The sequence below is a fragment of the Salvelinus alpinus genome, chromosome 2, assembly GCF_045679555.1.
Source record: "Salvelinus alpinus chromosome 2, SLU_Salpinus.1, whole genome shotgun sequence".
Taxonomy (NCBI): Eukaryota; Metazoa; Chordata; class Actinopteri; order Salmoniformes; family Salmonidae; genus Salvelinus; species Salvelinus alpinus.
Window position 1 is genome coordinate 63,196,774 of NC_092087.1, and position 19,936 is coordinate 63,216,709.

The 19,936-nt window shown below is 40.7% G+C and overlaps 1 protein-coding gene across 6 annotated transcripts in view; it reads right to left on the minus strand.

Annotated features, from left to right (window-relative positions):
* LOC139566703 (CSC1-like protein 2) overlaps positions 1–19,936 on the minus strand; it is a 96,206-nt gene that overhangs the window by 8,231 nt on the left and 68,039 nt on the right. For 5 of the 6 annotated variants that reach the window (XM_071387958.1, XM_071387999.1, XM_071387964.1 and 2 more), the window contains 9 exons: positions 17,397–17,550; positions 16,276–16,382; positions 11,449–11,535; positions 10,478–10,543; positions 10,032–10,194; positions 9,844–9,949; positions 1,246–1,413; positions 980–1,116; positions 754–840 (listed from right to left, as the gene is read on the minus strand). In XM_071387958.1, the coding sequence (XP_071244059.1) occupies positions 754–840; positions 980–1,116; positions 1,246–1,413; positions 9,844–9,949; positions 10,032–10,194; positions 10,478–10,543; positions 11,449–11,535; positions 16,276–16,382; positions 17,397–17,550 (1,075 nt within the window). The remainder of the gene's footprint in view (positions 1–753; positions 841–979; positions 1,117–1,245; positions 1,414–9,843; positions 9,950–10,031; positions 10,195–10,477; positions 10,544–11,448; positions 11,536–16,275; positions 16,383–17,396; positions 17,551–19,936) is intronic. The other variant, XM_071387990.1, reaches the window with a different exon arrangement.

Sequence of the window (19,936 nt, forward strand, 5' to 3'; positions counted from 1 at the left end):
TTCATATTCATCATTTTCAGCACCTCCCCAACATCAGCATATATAATAATATATAAATATATTCCATTTAGCAGACGCTTTTATCCAAAGCGACTTAAGTCATGTGTGCATACATTTTACGTATGGGTGCTCTTGGGAAACGAACCCACATGAAAATGGTGTGTTTCTATGTTTTCTACTCAAAAAGATAAGAGAAAGAAAAGTATTTCCGATGACGTGATCCGAAAACACTTGACATGGGTCGTGTTCGGGAGCATCAAAACCGTGATGCATCATTGTGACTGACTGATCTACAAATACTATTGAGTAGTTATTTATGATGCAAGGTGATTTGTAGATCAGTCAGTCTCGACTTGCTTTCAAAGTCGGCTGCAATGTCGAAGTACTGTATAGCTTCAAAAAATATTAAAGCTATCATTTTGATGTCACAGACGGTTAGTCCTTGCACCGAAAGGTCTGTCTATGAATTTGAGAGTGGTTACATTTCTCCAGTCTCATCTTTTTTTAATTTTACAAAAACAATGGCGGGTGGCTGCTTTGTTGTTTTTTGAATCCCAGATTTGGACCAAAGTCAGATTGTTTGTCAAAGGAGCAAACAAACACACATCGTTGGAACACTGGACAAAACTATGCATATTGTACATTGCGATAACGTTGGGCCAATCTCACTGTGCTATCTGGACAGTTCCATTCTAGTTCCCCACAATTCAACAGTTTGGAATACTCCAAAACCCCAAAAAATGATCTGCTTACCTGAGACTTATTAGAAGGAGAGGAGAAGGTGCGGAGTGGTGGGCGGCCATTTTCAACCACGTCAACATCTGTTTCCTTGGTGTCAATCTGTTTGAGGCCAGAGGAGGGAAGAAAGGGGGGAAAGAAGGGAAAAGAGCTGTCAAAGATTCTCCTCTATTGTACTATTTGGCCTAAATCTGCTACCTGAATTGAAGGACTGGACACTTGGCGTGTTGGTGAGCCGTACCTTGAGCACAGTGACCCGTACCTTGTAGTTGTGAGCGCTGAGGTACTTGAAGTGGCCGAAGCAGACGTGCGACAGGCATACCACAATGGTGATGATTAGGACCACCAAAGTGAACATGGACGTGGGGGTTACAAAGCCTGGGTTTTAAAACAGCGCAAAGAGACGGTAAGTTACAATGTTTGACTTCAGGAATTGTGTGAGGTACATCTTAACAATCCAAATTACCACTAATTCTGTGAAGAAAAAGATCCCCCCCAGCCCCTTACCTGTGCGCATGGTGGAAAAGAATAGCAGCCAAAAGAGACAGAGGATGGGAGCTGCCACCACCTGATTGACAGCACCTGAGTGGATTTTCTTGTCCAGTTTCGAGGGAAGGTAAGCGTAATACATGTTGTATCTATCCACCAGGTGCTTCAGCAGCATGTACATCAGACCTGGAAAGAGGGAGAACATTTTTTGTTTGAGAACTGTTGTTTAACCGGTATAACTACTGAACATACACCTCCCCCCACCCATTTTAAGTCTTTGCTGGAGACAACTGACATCAAATCAAATTGTATTTGTCACATGCGCCGAAAACAACAGGTGTAGACCTTACAGTGAAATGCTTACTTACAAGCCCTTAACCAACAATGCAGTTAAGAAAATAACTAATAAAAAAAAGTAAGAGATAAGAAAAACAAATAATTAAATAGCAGCAGTAAATAACAATAGCGGGGCTATATACAGGGGGTACCGGTTCAGAGTTTGTGTGTCAATGTCAATGTGCGGGGGCACCGATGTCGAGGTATGTATGTACATGAAGGTAGGGTTATTAAAGTGGCTATGTATGGAGTCTGACAATTTTTAGGGCCTTCCTCTGACACCGCCTGGTATAGAGGTCCTGGACGGCAGGAAGCTTGGCCCTGGTGATGTACTGGGCCGTACACACTACCCTCTGTAGTGCCTTGCGCTCGGAGGCCTAGCAATTGCCATACCAGGCAGTGATGCAACCCTTCAGGATGCTCTCGATGGTGCAGCTGTAAAACCTTCTGAGGATCTGAGGACCCATGCCAAAGCTGATAAGTCTGTGATTGCTATTTGGGGATTACACCTGGGTTGCTACAGTTGAAATTCCTGAGTTGAGGGGGTTACAAGTATTTACTAAATTAACAAATGTGTGTTCACTTTTGTCCAAAAAGCAAATGTTCCCATCCTTACTAAAGTAGACAAGTGTATACAACCCATATCGTAAACTCATTTATAATAATATACAGTATGTACATATATGCAGGGGAATTCAAAATATATTGATAAATACAGTACCAGTCAAAAGTTTGGACACATTGTAGAATAACAGTAAAGATATCAAATGAAATAACACATATGGAATTTTGTAGTAACCAAAAAAGTCTGAAGAATCTAAAATATATTTTGAAATGTTTAAAGTAGCAACCCTTTGCATTGATGACAGCTTTGCACACTCTTGGCATTCCCTCATCCAGTTTCATGAGGTAGTCACCTGGAATGCATTTCAATTAAAGGTGTGCGGTGTATAGCCAAATCCACTCATTTGAAGGGGTGTCCAAATACTTTTATGTATATAGTGTATGTAAATATGTTTTCAACTATACAGTGGGGAGAACAAGTATTTGAAACACTGCCGATTTTGCAGGTTTTCCTACTTACAAAGCATGTAGAGGTCTGTAATTTTTATCATAGGTACACTTCAACTGTGAGAGACGGAATCTAAATCTCTCACATTGTATGATTTTTAAGTAATTAATTTGTATATTTATTTATTTTATATAAATACCTTATTTTCAAATACAGATAAGCACAAAGAGGTAATTTGTACATTATATTTTGTTTTTCAGACGCAACCTTCCAGTGACTTTCATTTTTGAGTGTTAATTGTGTTTTGTGTGCCTTTTTTCTATTGCATTTGACATCCATTTCTTGCACATGTACCAGTCAAAAGTTTGATCACACGCACTCATTCAAGGATTATCTTTATTTTGACTATTTTCTACACTGTAGAATAATAGTGAAGACATCAAAACTATAAAATAACACATATGGAATCATGTAGTAACCAAGTGTTAAACAAATCAAAATAGATTTTCGATTCTTCAAAGTAGTCACCCTTTGCCTCGATGACCGCTCCGCACACTCTTGGCATTCTCTCAACCAGCTTCATGAAGAATCCTTTTCCAACAGTCTTGAAGGAGTTCCCACATATGCTGAGCACTTGTCTGATTTTCCTACACTCTGTGGTCCAACTCATCCCAAACCATCTCAATTGGGTTGAGGTTGGGTGATTGTGGAGGCCAGGTCATCTGATACAGCATTCCATCACTCTCCTTGGTCAAATAGCCCTTACACAGCCTGGAGGTGTGTTGGGTCATTGTCCTGTTGAAAAACTAATGATAGTCGCACTAAGCCCAAACCAGATGGGATGACGTATTGCTGCAGAATGCTGTGGTAGCCATGCTGGTTAAGTGTGCCTTGCATTCAAAATAAATCACTGACAGTGTCAACAGCAACACACCCCCACACCATTACATCTCCATGCTTCACGGTGGGAACCACACATGCGGAGGTCATCTGTTTATCTACTCTGCGTTTCACAAAGACACTGTGGATGGAACCAAAAATCTCAAATTTGGACTCATCAGACCAAAGGACAGATATCCACCGGTCTAATGTCCATTGCTCGTGTTTCTTGGCCCAAGTAAATCACTTCTTTTTGGTGTCCTTTAGTAGTGATTCCTTTGCAGAAATTTGATCATGCAGGCCTGATTCACGCAGTCTCCTTTGAACAGTTGATGTTGAGATGTGTCTGTTACTTGAACTCTGTGAAGCATTTCTTTGGGCTGCAATCTGAGGCTAGTAACTAATGAACTTATACTCTGCAGCAGAGCTGTAACTCTGGGTCTTCCTTTCCTGTGACGGTCCTCACGAGAGCCAGTTTCATCATAGCGCTTGATGGTTTTTGCAACTGCACTTGAAGAAACTTTGAAAGTTCTTGAAAATGTTCCTCATTGACTGACCTTCATGTCTTAAACTAATGATGGACTGTCATTTCTCTTTGCTTATTTGAGCTGTTCTTGCCATAATATGGACATGGTCTTTTACCAAATAGGGTAAAATGTTCTGTATACCACCCTACCTTGTCACAACACAAGTGATTGGCTCAAATGCATAAAACTCCACAAAATAACTTTTAACAAGGAATTCCAGGGGACTACCTCATGAAACTGGTTGAGAGAATGCCAAGAGTGTGCAAAGCTGTCATCAAGGCAAAGGGTGGCTACTTTGAAGAATCTCAAATATAAATATATTTGGATTTGTTTAACACTTTTTTGGTTACTACATGATTCCATAGTTTGTCTTCACTATTATTCTAGAATGTAGAAAATAGTAATACCAAAGAAAAACCCTGGAATGTGTAGGTGTCCAAACATGACTGTTACTGTATGTAAAACATATTTAAACATTTTAAAAAAACACCCAAAATCAAACATGTAAATACATTTATGAAATATGTGACATACACTGAGTGTACAAAAAACATTAGGAGCACCTGCTCTTCCCATGACATAGACTGACCAGGTGAATCCAGGTGAAAGCGCTCATCCCTTATTGAGGTCACCTTCAAATTAGTGTAGATCAGTGGTTCCCAAACTTTTTATAGTCCCATACCCCTTCAAACATTCAACCTCCAGCTGCATACCCCTCTAGCACCAGGGTCAGCACACACTCAAATTTTGTTTTTTGCCATGATTGTAAGCCTGCCACACACAAGCACTATACGATACATTTATTAAACTAAGAATGAGTGTGAGTTTGTCACAACCCAGCTTGTGGGAAGTGACAAAGTGCTCTTATAGGACCAGGGCACAAATAATAATAACAATCAATAATTTTGCTCTTTATTTAACCATCCTTACATATAAAACCTTATTTGTTCATCGAAAATTGTGAATAACTCACCACAGGTTAATGAGAAGGGTGTGCTTGAAAGGATGCACATAACTCTGCAATGTTGGGTTGTATTGGAGTCTCTCAGTCTTAAATCCTTTTCCACACACAGTCTGTGCCTGCATTTCATTTTCATGCCAATCAGGGCCGAGAATCCACTCTCACATAGGTACGTGGTTGCAAAGGGCATGCGATTTGCCAAGGCAGGATACTCTGAGCGCAGCCCAATTCAGAAATCTGGCAGTGGCTTCTGATTAAATTAAATTTTCACAGAACCGCTTGTTGCAATTTTGATGAGGCTCTCTTGTTCAGATATCGGTCAGTGGACTGGAGGCAGGGCATGAAAGGGATAACGAATCCAGTTGATTGTGTCATCCATTTCGGGAAAGTACCTGCGTAATAGGGCATCCAACTGACTCAGGTGCTTTGCTATATTACATTTGACATTGTCTGTAAGCTTGAGCTCATTGCACACAAAAAAATCATACAATGATGGAAAGACCTGTGTCTTGTCCTTGTTAATGTAGACAGAGAAGATCTCCAACTTCTTAAGCATAGCCTCAATTTTGTCCCGCACATTGAATATAGTTGCGGAGAGTCCCTGTAATACTACATTCAGATCATTCAGGCGAGAAAAAACATCACCCAGATAGGCCAGTCATGTGAGAATCTCATCATCATGCAAGCGGTCAGACAAGTGAAAATGATGGTCAGTAAAAATAAACTTTTAAGCTCTCAATTAAAAAAAACGTGTCAATACTTTGCCCCTTGATAACCAGCACCTCTGTATGTTGTAAAAGCGTTACATGGTAGCTGCCCATATCATTGCATAGTGTAGAAAATACACAAGAGTTCAGGGACCTTGCTTTAATAAAGTTAACCATTTTCACTCTAGTGTCCAAAACATCTTTCAAGCTGTCAGGCATTAATTCCCTTGGCAGCAAGAGCCTCTCGGTGGATGCTGCAGTATAGATGGATGCTGCAGTGTAGCCAAGTGCTGTCGTGACCAACTGCTTGCACGCACGTTACCACTCCACTATGTCTCCCTGTCGTGGCTTTTGCACCATCAGTACAGATACCAACACATCCTGACCACCAAAGTCCATTTAATGTCACAAAGCTGTCCAGTACAACTCTCCTGTTTTCCTGGTTTCCTGTGGTTTGCAGAAAAGGATGTCTACCTTAATTGACCCCCCATAAACGTAACGACATATACCAAGAGCTGTGCCAGGCCCGCCACGTCTGTTGACTCATCCAGCTGTAACGCATAGAATTCACTGGCTTGTATGCAAAGCAGTAACTGTTTCAAAACATATCCTGCCATGTCACTGATGCGTTGTGAAACAGTGTTGTTTGATGAATGCATTGTCTGTATAGTTTTGGCCTTTTCCCCCAGCATTGTCCCAGCCATATCCACAGCAGCATTAAGAATTAAGTCCTCCACAATAGTATGGGGCTTGCCTGTCCTAGCCACTCGGTAGCTCACCATATAAGACGCTTCTAGCCCCTTCTTATTAATGGTATCTGTTGCTTTTATACATGTCTTACTACTCGAAAGTCGTCTTAATTCTCGCTCACAAAACTCCCGTGGCTTATTTTTCAAATTGGCATGTTTTGTTTCTAAATGTCTGCGCAAGAGTGAAGGTTTCATTGAGTTGTGAGATTGTGTTATGTGCATAAGTACTCTGTGGCTGAGGAAAGGCACTACTCCCAATATAAGTGAACCCCAAATCAATGTAGTTCTCATCATATTTGCGCCTCTTCGATGGTCCAACGTCCCTGTCTGTTGTTGGGTGCTTTCAGTAAGGGGACTGTAGCTCTTCAGCTGCATCAGATTCACAACTGTCAGTGTCCATGCTAGCTGGGCAAACAACAAATGTAGAATTACTGATGCTAGCATTGGATGTGCTCATGAAGCAGAACAACTTGTGTTGTCGACAGGTGCAGGTGTAGTACTGCTGGTATGTCCCGCACATTGAATATAGTTGCGGAGAGTTGCGGAGAGTTGGTACGTGGTGAGCTGGTATGTCTCTGTATGGACGCGGGCCATATTTTTTTTTTTTACCATTTATCCATTTTCGAGCAAACAGAATGAGCAGCAGCTACGTTTGGCTAATTCCCACGAGAGAGTAACGGTTAATGTGATTGGATGTTAATTATTTTACTAGGCGACCTGTATATGACATTGTGTTATTTGCTGAACACTAGATGGTTTAATATTATTTTTGTCAGTGAAAGAGGCTACTCAGGCAAGAAAAAAACCTCACCCAACTGTATAGCCCCGTTGGAAAATATAGACAGACTGTTTGAAAATGTGAGAAAAAAAAGGGTTTATTTGGACGCGCCCCCGACGGCATTGTGCGTACCCCAGTTTGGGAACACCTGGTGTAGATGAAATGGAGGAGACAGGTAAAAAAATATATTTTTTTAAGCCTTGAGAAAATTGAGACATGGATTGTGTATGTGTGCCATCCAGAGGGGTATGGTAGTAGGTGCCAGGTGCACTGGCTTTTCACGCTCAATGGTTTCCTGTGTGTATCAAGAATGGTCCACCATCCAAAGGACATCGAGCCAACTTGACACAACTGTGGGAAGCATTGGAGTCAACATGTGGAACGCATTCCTGTGGAATGCTTGACACCTTGTAGAGTCCATGCCCCGGCGAATTTAAGCTGTTCCTAATGTTTTGTACACTCAGTGTATATTAGATTTATGTATATGAAATTCATATCAATATATTAGGATTCGGAATGGATAAATGATACAAGACAGATGATCGTGAGTGAATAGATGTCAAATTCTGGGAGCATCAAATACAATAATATCAAAACAAATTATCATCTTGGAGGACATCAAATGCTGCCAAAGCAGGAGTAATACAGCACAATCACGGTCCAAATTCGATATGTGGAAGCGCAACAGTATTATTGTGTCACCTTCTGGGACTAAATCAAACCAGACAACACCACATTTCTCATAAATTAGCAGTGACCTTGCAGGGCAACACTGCGAGAAGGTTATCTTCTGAACAGGCAATGTGATTGGGTGCCTTGCTGGTGCCATTCTAGCCATTCTTTCAGTACTACCAAGCAGACAGTAGGAGGAGACATTTTACCAGAGGAGAAGCAGACTTAAGGCGTCCACATCCAAACCAACACAATGTCAAATACTGTATGTTTGAATATACGAAGCAAATACACGAAATGGGTCAAAATGTAATTGAAATATGCTTAATATTACATTGAAAAGCATTTTTACTACACATATTACTTATGTATCACTATGAACTTATATTTAACAAAAACAATTATTTTCACTGCCGACACTCCCATCTTCGCTGGTGTTGGCCTGTCTTTCCAAGTGCAGTGCCTTCAGAAAGTATTCACACCCCTTGACTTTTTCCACATTTTGTTGTGTTACAGCCTGAATATAAAAATTATTGCGATTTTTTGTCACTGGTCGTACCATAAATCATTTAGCTTTTTGATTTTGAATTTTATGACCCCTTAAAGTATATAAAAAAATATAGAAAAATGATTTGATAAAATATGGAATTTGGTCTTTATTACTATAGCCCATAGAAATGCATTGAATAACACATTCTTAAATGGCAAAAAAGACAGTCAAATCAATCATAAGAAATAAGGTTTTGAAGTGTCTGTCCTTTATCTAGGAGATCAAGACAGCTCAGGATTTACACATATTTAACTTTTTGGAGGTAGGCACAAAACTACCTCCATGCTTCCATTCCTTTTTTAAACCCGTACCGGTTACCTTCAGACCCGTGACACTTGTGGGGGTCGTGAAAATCTCCCCTTTTCACAGTGGGGTCACATTAGTTTGTTGTGTTACAGCCAGTGTATAAAATGTATAAAACTTACATTTTGTGTCACTGGCCTACACACAATACCCCATAATATCAAAGTGGAATTATATTTTTAGAAATTTTTACAAATAAAAAATGAATGAATGAAGCTGAAATGTCATGAGTCAATAAGTATTCAACCACTTTGTTATGGCAAGCCTAAATAAATTCTGGAATAAATATTTGCTTATCAAGTCACATAATACATTCCATGGACTGTGTGCAATAATAGTGCTTAACATAATTTTTTTATGACTATCTGATCTATCTGTCCTGAATACAAAGTGTTGTATTGGATTTGCCCCAAACATAACACATTACCGAGTTCCAATCTCCATATTTTCAAGCATAGTGGTGGCAGCGTCATGTTATGTGTATGCTTGTAATCATTAAGGACTGGAGTTTTTCAGGATAAAAAAAGAATCGGGATGGAGCTAAGCACAGGGGAAATCCTAAAGGAAAAGCTGATTCAGTCTGCTTTCCACCAGACAGTAGGAGATGAATTAACTTTCAGCAGGACAATAACCTAAAACACAAGGCCAAATCTACACTGCAGGTGTTTACCAAAAAGACAGTGAATGTTCCTGAGTGGCCGTGTTACAGTTTTGACTTAAATCTACTTGAAAATCTATGGCAAGACCTGAAAACGGTAATACCTAACAACATATACCCAATACACACAAATCTAAGTAGGAAATAATTAAGACTATATATGGACGAGCGATGTCAGAGCAGAACTGACTACAACCAATTTGACAGAGCTTGAAGAATTTTGAAAAGAATAATGGGCAAATATTGCACAATCCAGGTGTTGAAAGCTCTTAGAGACTTACCCAGAAAGACTCACAGCTGTAATCGCTGCCAAAGGTGCTTCTACAATTTATCTATTTCATTTTCCATACATTTGCAAAAAAAATTGAAAACATGTTTTCACTTTGTCATTATGGTGTACTATGTGTAGATAGGTGAGAAAACAAATCTCCCCCCTCTCTCCCTCTTACCCCTTTCCTCTCTGGGGAGAGGTGGGCTGACTCACCAAAGGGGACGATGATTGGACAGGTGATGCTGTATGTCATAACTACAGTGAAGACGGACATCATCCAGGCGTAGGCCGCTCCAAACTGGAATTCAAACGCTTGATGCTGTAGACACGAAAACATTCAGCATTGAAAAGTCAATTGAACTTGAGCACGGCAGCGGCAATATATTCCTTAGGACTCTTACCCTCTTTACGTTGCGCCTCTCTGCAGAGGAACGGGCCAGGGACAGTCGGATCATATACATGAGCAAGCCTGGAATCCGCAGCAGGTCCATGGCGTTACCGATAAACGCTGAGGCGATGACATAGTTGACAAAGAAGGCTCCGTTGTCAGGGAGGAAGACACACCTTAAACAGGGGGAGGCACCACCAGTGTGATTAGATAGCATTTACCATAGTACTGTAAATACATTTCACTGGTATTTACGAGTAATGGCCTGACAAATCACAGAGTAATTATGCTTTGGTTTCATTGAGAGAAACGCTGTTATGTACCAGGTAATTAGCAATTGTGTTGAAAGTACAGTACCAGGAAGTACTACATATTTTCCCCATAATACCAGGCAAATACCAGCTGTAACAGCAATAGATCTTAACTACATACCTCTTTTATAAAAATATAAATACTTACTCAAATCTGACAGTGGCGGCAGCAAGGAATTTCTTATCAAACAGCCAGCGGAAGAAGACATCCAAACTGTATTAAAAGCAACAACAAAAAAATGAAATCAAATTAGCTTTCCTGGGCGGGTCATAATTTGGTTGAAATCTGTATGCAGATATTGGTTGATTATTCATGTGCCACTTATTTGATAAACTAATTTGGCAAAAACAGAGCAAGACCGATCTCCACAAGGCATTTGGGCCAAGGTGGACTTGCACAGGCACTGTAACTTCCTACTTAGGGCCAAGGAAAACTACTGTATTTCACCTGCTGATTTCTACGGCTAAATCTCTTTCCAGGTGCCAGGTATAAGATTTGCCCTTACCATTTACGATTTCATGTACAGTTATATTTCAAAAAGTCTTCTATGATGGCATAAGAAATATAGCAACAGGTTTTTGGGGTAATTAATGACATTGTCCAGGACTTTTGCAAACTTTTTAGCCAGTAGTTCTCAAAGTAGCGCTCACGAGCCATAAATGGACCCCCGAAAACTGCGTACTACGTCACATAAGTGCAGATATGTGCACCATGTCATTGCACTCTCTTGCTAGCTGTCACTCAAATGGCGAGGGGCTGAAACTCATTGGCAAAAGTCGAATTGCTAGGGGACTCACCCACGTGAGGGAAAATTTGGGGAAAATGCCGCAGCACAGTTTCCAGAAAAACAGTCGCTTTCATACTAGAGATGTAGTGGCTAATTGAGGGAACACAGTAATTCTGCTCATCGATTATGCATAAACTACACATTGACACATCCAAAGCGGTAGGTTTTAAAAAAAAAAAATAGTTAGTAGATGCCAAAGTTCTAGAGCATGTCTTTAAGGGATTTCATAAGGGATATTAGTTAAAAAAGTAAGGGGCATATTACCTTAGTTGAAATAAACAACGACCTGAATGAAATGTTTTGCGACTTTAAAACATAGTTTAACATGTACCTGCTAAGACCCAGTGAAGGCAGCAAGAGGACCATGAAGATGAGGAAGGTGTAGCACTTGTGCATGGTGGTCCGGTTCTCCCCCGACCTGGCATTAAAAAAAAGAGAAAAAGGCCAATGTCACTGAAGGAGCATTAAATCACTTACATGATGATAATGGTCTATTTAATTTAGCTTCATGTATACTATGGCAGTTAAAAGATGAATTACAGTAACATATACAAGAAACACATTTAAATTAATAAGATACAACAAATTTAAAATCAAAATGTCAGGGAGTTGAGGCAAGAAGGGAGGTAGAATGGTCTGAGCGGTGGAGGGAGGAGGGAGCATCTTGGTCACAGTCACAGCCAGGGAGCTCATTGGTTTTATCAAGAGTCAGAGACAGGTCTGCAGCCATCAGCACACCTCGCTGTCCCCGACGTCCGCAGCCTCTCCTTGTGGACTCTGTAGGTAGCTACTCCTCTTCACTACTAATTTGTATTACCCACTTGGGTGATGCCCCGGCAGCCGCGAGCGCCAGAAAGCCATCGGTAATCAAAGTAGTTGTCCTCATCTCTACAATTATACTAATTTAAGTGTGTGTGCTCTTTAGAAAACCCAAAATCAAGTGGAAATAACATAGGTCAACTGAAAGAAACCCCTCCCATATATTTTGGTGATTCCCAACTGTCAACATCACATCTGCACAAAGAGCTGTTGGAATTAAAGATCTCTCAGAACATAACTTTAATGGCCACATGTACTCTTAAACATCCAATGCAGTCGTTTTTATCTCAATACCAAATCATTTCTGGGTAACAATTAAGTAACTTACTGTGATTGCTTAAAATAAAATGATTAAAAAGAAACAAAAATAGCTTCTCTGCGGTCACGGACTTTTTGAGCAATTATTACAAGATGAGGGGAAAGTATTTTGATCAACTATTTTGAACTGGAATAAATGCTGCACTATTATCAATTACCAACACAATTCCAGTAAAAAAAGAAGATTGTAAGAAATACTGAAGCCTACCATTACTATATCCAACCCAACTGTTTTTTGCCACTATCATCCCAGTGGTTTTCAAACTTTTTGAACAGCGACCCTCAAAAAGGTGTGGTGCAACCCCTCACGCACACACATGCATGCACACGTAAACATACATCCACAATCGCGCCACAAGTGTAGCCTGTCATTACAGCCATAAACGGTGACGCATAAACTGCTCTTTACACCTGCATTTGGATCGGAAGGTCATTCATTTTAGTAGCATATATCAACAAGGGCTATATCATGTCACTACTCTGGAGTCAACGCAGTTGGCTTGTGGTTAGTGTCTGACCTGAGATTGGAAGGTTGTGAGTTCAATCCCTGGCTGAGTTAAACCAAAGAGTGTAAAAATGGGACCTGATGCGTCTCTGCTTGGCACTCAGCATTAAGATGCTGTAGATTGAGGGTAGGCCCTGTGCTAGACTAGCGTCCTGTCCAGACTCGCGCTACAGAAACAGGAGATCGGCTCCTACCCTATGAGCCGCTACGGCTCGCATAAGCTTGTGCAAGGCTACATCTGCATTGCTTGTTGTTTGGGGTTTTAGGCTGGGTTTCTGTATAGCACTTTGTGACATCGGCTGATGTAAAAAGGGCTTTACAAATACATTTGATTGACTGATTACTTACTCTGGAGTCCAGACAGAGCAAGCTAAATGATATGCCCTACTTGTAGCAGAGGTTCCAAGATCAGATGGAAAGCATATTCTGTCTGCACCGTGCCATCACCTTGGAGTGCAGCCTGTCGGCAGAGTCCACTTTGCCAGCCGGGTAGCCCTGTTCTTCCTCACAAATATTGTAATAAATTTGCCAGAATGTAACTTCATCCCATAATAATCTTCATCCCACAATATTGAAGGCATTGCGATGTTACATCTGCTTATCTTTAGAAGTATAGCCAGTAGGCACACAAACTAGGCCTGTCTGAAATATGAAAAAGATTAATCAAATCAGTTTTTGCCCAGCAAGTTATTTCTGGTCACTAACTTAGATATGCGAGCCAACCTTTGCGTGCCAATGCTGATGAATTGTCATTGGTTAAAAATCTAAACGGTTTATTTTTTACTGACGCCAAAGCGTGCGGAGCAGGCCACGTAGCCTATTTCTATGCTCACCAAGCCGTGTGCTCTCCTATTACATGCTGACCACACCACTCACGTTACGTGCACGAGCGTTGCAAAATAAATGTACACATACATGTTATTCAAAAAATTTCATCCAAACTGGTTGCAAGCGTCAAGGAGCACCTCCGTAGCCAGGCGCTAAAATAGAAATTGGTTCTATTATTTACACTTGACGCACTGCAAGTCCAGCCTCTCCCATCTCCTCATTGGTTTTTAGGAGCATATACCCACGTGAGTGATTGAAAGCTGAACTGAGGTCCACACTAGTCCAGTTGGTGGTGGTAATGCACCTTAAAGTTTGTTGCCAACCACCATATAAAGTCCAAAGAAGAAGACTGAAGGAGGAGAGATTACTAGAAACTAACTAGGCTTACCCTTTTATCTGTGGATTAATTGTCAGAGTAGAGGACCTTGTGTATTTCAGGTAAAATAATCCAATGTTTATATCCCAGGACAAATTAGCTAGCAACAGCAAGCTAGCTAGCTAAATGGCCATGAATATTTAATGCGTTTTCGACATGTCCCCAAATAAATAGAGTTCATTTTTATATTTGGTGTGGATGGACAAAATCAAGCATTGTCGTCATTCCATTCCCGTACTGTATATTGCAACACTTAAACATTTCTGTTTCATGTTTGATACGATACATTTTCACTTACCATTTCTTACCCTTTGAATGGGCGCAATGTTTATTGTGCACATGAACATTCGCAAGACTCATGAGGTAGAAGTGCTGTCAATGTATGATTTCCTTTGTTCATATTTCCCAGGTTATGTCGGAGTTCCGTGTGTCTGTGTCCTATCATTCTGGTTGTGCATAACATGCTGACTATACCGGGCACGTGCGTGTGTCTGCCATCGGGCGCATGTTGATTTTGTCCATCAAAATCCTGCCTCCTAGGGAGTTTTTCCTAGCCACTGTGCTTCTGTCTCTGCATTGCTTGATCTTTGGGGTTTTAAGCTGAGTATCTGTAAAGCACTTTGCTGATGTAAAAGGGCTTTATAAAATAAATCTGATTGATTGATAACTCATCATTTAGGGAAGAGCAACTCCAGTCCCCGCCGTGTTTGCCGATTTCTGTCCTTTACACCAAATCAGCAACTCATTTGGACCTGGAAAATCCCTAGGACCAGTATGGCCTAACCTACGGTGCAACTTGCAAAGCATACACACTACCGGTTAAAAGTTTTAGAACACCTAATCATTCAAAGGTTTTTCTTTATTTTTACTGTTTTCTACATTGTAGAGTAATAGTGAAGACATCAAATCTATGAAATAACACATATGGACTCATATAGTAACCAAAAGTGTATTTTTGAAATATGTGAAATTCTTTAAATAGCCACCCTTTGCCTTGATGACAGCTTTGCACACTCTTGGCATTCTCTCAACCAGCTTCACCTGGAATGCTTTTCCAACAGTCTTGAAGGAGTTCCCACATATGCTGAGCACTTGTTGGCTGCTTTTCCTTCACTCTGCGGTCCGACTCATCCCAAACCATCTCAATTTGGTTGAGGTCGAGGGATTGTGGAGGCCAGGTCATCTAATACAGCACTCCACCACTCTCCTTGTTGGTAAAATAGCCCTTACACAGCCTGGAGGTGTGTTGGGTCATTGTTCTGTTGAAAAACAAATGATAGTCCCACTAAGCGCAAACCAGATGGGATGGCGTATCACTGCAGAATGCTGTGGTAGAAATGCTGGTTAAGTGTGCCTTGAATTCTAAATAAATCACAGACAGTGTCACCATAACACCTCCTCCTTCATGCTTTACAGTGGGAAATACATCGGTTCATCCACACCGCATCTCACAAAGACACCGCAGTTGGAAACAAAACTCCAGACCAAAGGACAAATAACCCCCGGTCTAATGTCCATTGCTCGTGTTTCTTGGCCCAAGCAAGTATCTTCTTCTCATTGGTGTCCTTTAGTAGTGGTTTCTTTGCAGCAATTCGAGTATTTAGGCCTGATTCACACAGTCTCCTCTGAACAGTTGATGTTGAGATGTGTCTGTTACTTGAACTCTGTGAAGCATTAATTTGGGCTGCAATCTGAGGTGCAGTTAACTCTAATGAACTTAGCCTCTGCAGCAGAGGTAACTCTGGGTCTTCCTTTCCTGTGGCGGTCATCATAGCCAGTTTCATCATAGCAGTTGATGGCTTTTACGACTGCACTTTAAGAAACTTGAAAAGTTCTTGATATTTTCTGGATTGACTGCCCATGTCTCTTTGCGTATTTGAGCTGTTCTTGACATTATATGGACTTGGTATTTTACCAAATAAGGCTATCTTCTGAATTCCCCCCTTACCTTGTCACAACACAACTGATTGGCTCAAACTCATTAAGGAAAGATATTCCACAAATTAACTTTTAACAAGGCACACCTGTTAATTGAAATGCATTCCAGGTGACTACCTCATGAAGCTGGTTGAGAGAATGCCAAGGGTGTGCAAAGCTGTCATCAAGGCAATGGATGGCTATTTGAAGAATCTCAAATATAAAACACTTTTTTGGTAACTACATGACTCCATATGTGTTATTTCATCGTTTTGATGTCTTCACTATTATTCTACAATGTCGAAAATTGTAAAAATAAACAAAAACCCTTGAATTAGTAGGTGTTCTAAAACTTTTGACCGGTAGTTTAGTTAGGATAGGAAAGTGAACAGTACCTCGTCCAGTGTTTCTCGAAGAAAGCAGAGTAGTAGACGATGGTGGGCAGCAGGGCAGAGAAAGCCCACAGGAGCAAAGTAGGGAAGAACTGGGTGATGATGGGGTTCTGGAGAAAAATGACAGGGGAACAGACAGACAGACATTCCCTCAACTGTCAACAAAGCCTTGCTCCGCAAAGGCCCTCAGATTCAGCTCTGTACCAAAAAGCATTAGATTCTGTCCAACTGCAATCTATAACACCATGCTAAGAACAATGACTGAATTCTCACTGACCAAAGTACTAATGCAGGGCAGGGTATGACTATTAAATTACATCAGAAGCTTTGCTGGTTTTGATTCTTACCCTCTAATCAAGGGCTGAATCAGACCTGGGAAAGCAGGGTTGTGTTCATTAAAGGCATGAAATTAAATGGAAAGGGACTACATGGGATTCACCAATAACAATGGTCATTTTCCCTTTTCCGTTACAAAACATTTAAAACGTTATTTTGTGGTCTACCCTAATACAGTGTTTATTCAAACCTCTCCTCGGGGATCTCCAGACGTTTCAAAATCTTTGTGTAACCCTGAACTAGCTCTCACCTAAATGACCTAGTCAAAGGCTTGATGATTGTTGACAAGTTGAATCAGGTTTGCAAGCTCTGGAATATATAAAATACATGGAACAGCTGGGGGTTTAAGAACCACTGCCCTAATAAACACAACCCAGATTAACTCTGGTCAATCAATGACATTCAATTAACAAACAAGTAGAAATGAAAACTAGCAGTGATATGGATTTCTAGGGCTGGAATAAATAGCCCTGTACAAGGGCGTACTAGCAATTTCACAGTGCATCATTTTCTTTCATTATGTCAACGTATAATCAATTTGAGATGTTTCAGTTGACAAAGCCTTTTTTTAAATACATATTTTAAAGGTATTTTCAGATTGAACATATAGTGGGAGAGAACGACAGTGGGAAAAGATAGAGAAAGGTTGTATCAAAGGGCAGAAGGCTGGATTCGAACCCATGCCGTTACTGAGGACCTGTGTAGCAGAGGCTGCTAGACCAGCCAGGCCACGACAAAACCTTTGATATGTAGTGAAATACATTGGGGGATATCGAAGATTTCCTTACATTGAGATACTCCACAGGCTTGGTGACGTTAAACTTGTCCATCGTGGAGATAATGATGGCGGGCGTGGTGAGAAAGAAGAGCAGGAGGAAAAGGATGCAGTTGATGATGAAGCAGCGAATCCACCAGGAAACCCCCCCCAACGATAAATGCTCCCTGTCAGAGAGAAGTTGATATACACAGAGATCATTTGTAAATCATCCAACATTTAAACAAGTCATCCCAATATCCACATTAAATTGTTACCTTCATATCAGACTTAATACAATACCTTCTGGTAAGGCAATATAAATAAGAAAAATAGAACAGTAGTTTGTGTTCATCACTTTAAAGATGTCAATACAATCATAAGATTTGTTGATCTATCTACGGATATCAAATTTATCTACAAAAATTCACACCCGTGTGCAAACGCACATACTACTATTCTGTTTTATGGGCCCTGACCAATTATGCTATTATTCTAAGAATTTTTTGCTGATCTTAACTTTTTGGTACATGATGTTACCGCCATCGTTTCCTATAACCGAAAGAGCTTCTGGATATCAGAACAACGATCCTCGATTTGGAAGAGGATTTCTACTTCAATGAGTCAGTGACGAAGGACAGGCCCAAACCACAGACATTCAAAAAAGGAAGAGGCAGCGTTATAGAGGCTGGCGTGTGGGATACCTGACGAGACTATGTCGACGAGTGGATAAACCACCTCTACCCTCCGTTCTATTGGCGAATGTGCAATCACTGGAGAAAAAAACTGGACGAGCTACGTTTGAGACTATCATATCGACATGATCTGAAGAAATCTAATATCCTATGTTTCTCCGAGTCGTGGCTGTTTTTTTCTATATAAACGGCAGGACATAACTGCAGCGTTGGGTAAATTCAAGGAGGGTGGTGTGCGTCTCTGTTAAAAGCTGATTCGCAATCTATATTATTAAGGAAGTCGAGGTTTTGCTCGCCTGAATGAGAATACCCCATGATAAGCTGTAGACTAGGTATTCCCAAACTGTGGTACGTCAAATAAAAACATCAAATAAAAAAGATTTACATTATAAAAAATATATTTTTTTAAATTATGCATTTGTTGAAACTTTTTTTTCGTTCACATTTTCAAACAGTCCATTTGTATTTTCCAACGGGGAAATACATTTGGGTGAGTTTTCCCCCCCCCTCGCCTGAGTAACCTCGTTTCACTGCCAAAAATAAAAATAAACCATCTAGTGTTCAGCGAAATAACAACACAATGTCAAATAATGAACATTCAATCACATTAACCCGTACTCTCTTGCGGGAATACTACTAACGGTCCGTATGTAGCCAAACATAGCTGCTGCTCATGTTATCTGTACTGATGGCGCAAAAGCCATGACAGGGAGACATAGGGAAGTAGTAACGCGCATGCAAGGAGTTGCTCCCGACGCCACTTGGGTACACTGCAGAATCCACCTACACTGCAGCATCCACCGAGAGGCTCTTGCTGCTAAGGGAATGCCTGACAGCTTGAAAGACGTTTTGGACACTACAGTGAAAAATGGTTAACTTTGTTAAAGCAAGGCCCCTGAACTCTTGTGTATTTTCTGCACTATGCAATGATATGGGCAGCGACAATGTAACGCTTTTACAACATTCGCTGTTTTTTTTTGAGAAACGAGCTTAAAGTTTATTTTACTGACCATAATTTTCACTTGTCTGACAGCTTGCATGATGACGAGATTCTCACATGACTGGCCTATCTGGGTGATGTTTTTTCTCGCCTAAATGATCTGAATGTAGGATTACAGGGACTCTCCGCAACTATATTCAATGTGCGGGACAAAATTGAGGCTATGCTTAAGAAGTTGGAGCTCTTCTCTGTCTGCATTAACAAGGACAAGACACAGGTCTTTCCATCATTGTATGATTTTCTTGTGTGCAAATAAACTCAAGCTTACGGACAATGTCAAATGTGATATAGTGAAGCACCTGAGTGAGTTGGATGCCCTATTACGCAGGTGTTTTCCCGAAACGGATGACACAACCAACTGGATTCGTTATCCCTGCCCTGCCCTGCCCTGCCTCCAGTCCACTTACCGATGTCTGAACAAGAGCCTCATCGAAATTGCAACAAGCGGTTCTGTGAAAATTGAATTTAATCAGAAGCCACTGCCAGATTTCTGGATAGGGCTGCGCTCAGAGTATTCTGCCTTGGCAAAGCGTACTGTTAAGACAGAGATGGCCTTTGCAACCACGTACCTATGTGAGAGTGGATTCTCGGCCCTCACTGGCATGAAAACTAAATACAGGCACAGACTGTGTTGAAAATGATTTAAGACTGAGACTCTCTCCAATACAACATTGCAGAGTTATGTGTATCCTTTCAAGCACACCCTTTTTATTAACCTGTGGCGAGTTATTCACAATTTGATGAACCATTAAGGTTTATATGTAAGGATGGTTAAATAAAGAGAAAAATGATTGATTATTATTTGGGCCCTGGTCCTATAAAAGCACTTTGTCACTTCCCACAAGCCGGGCTGTGACAAAAACTCACATTCATTCTTAT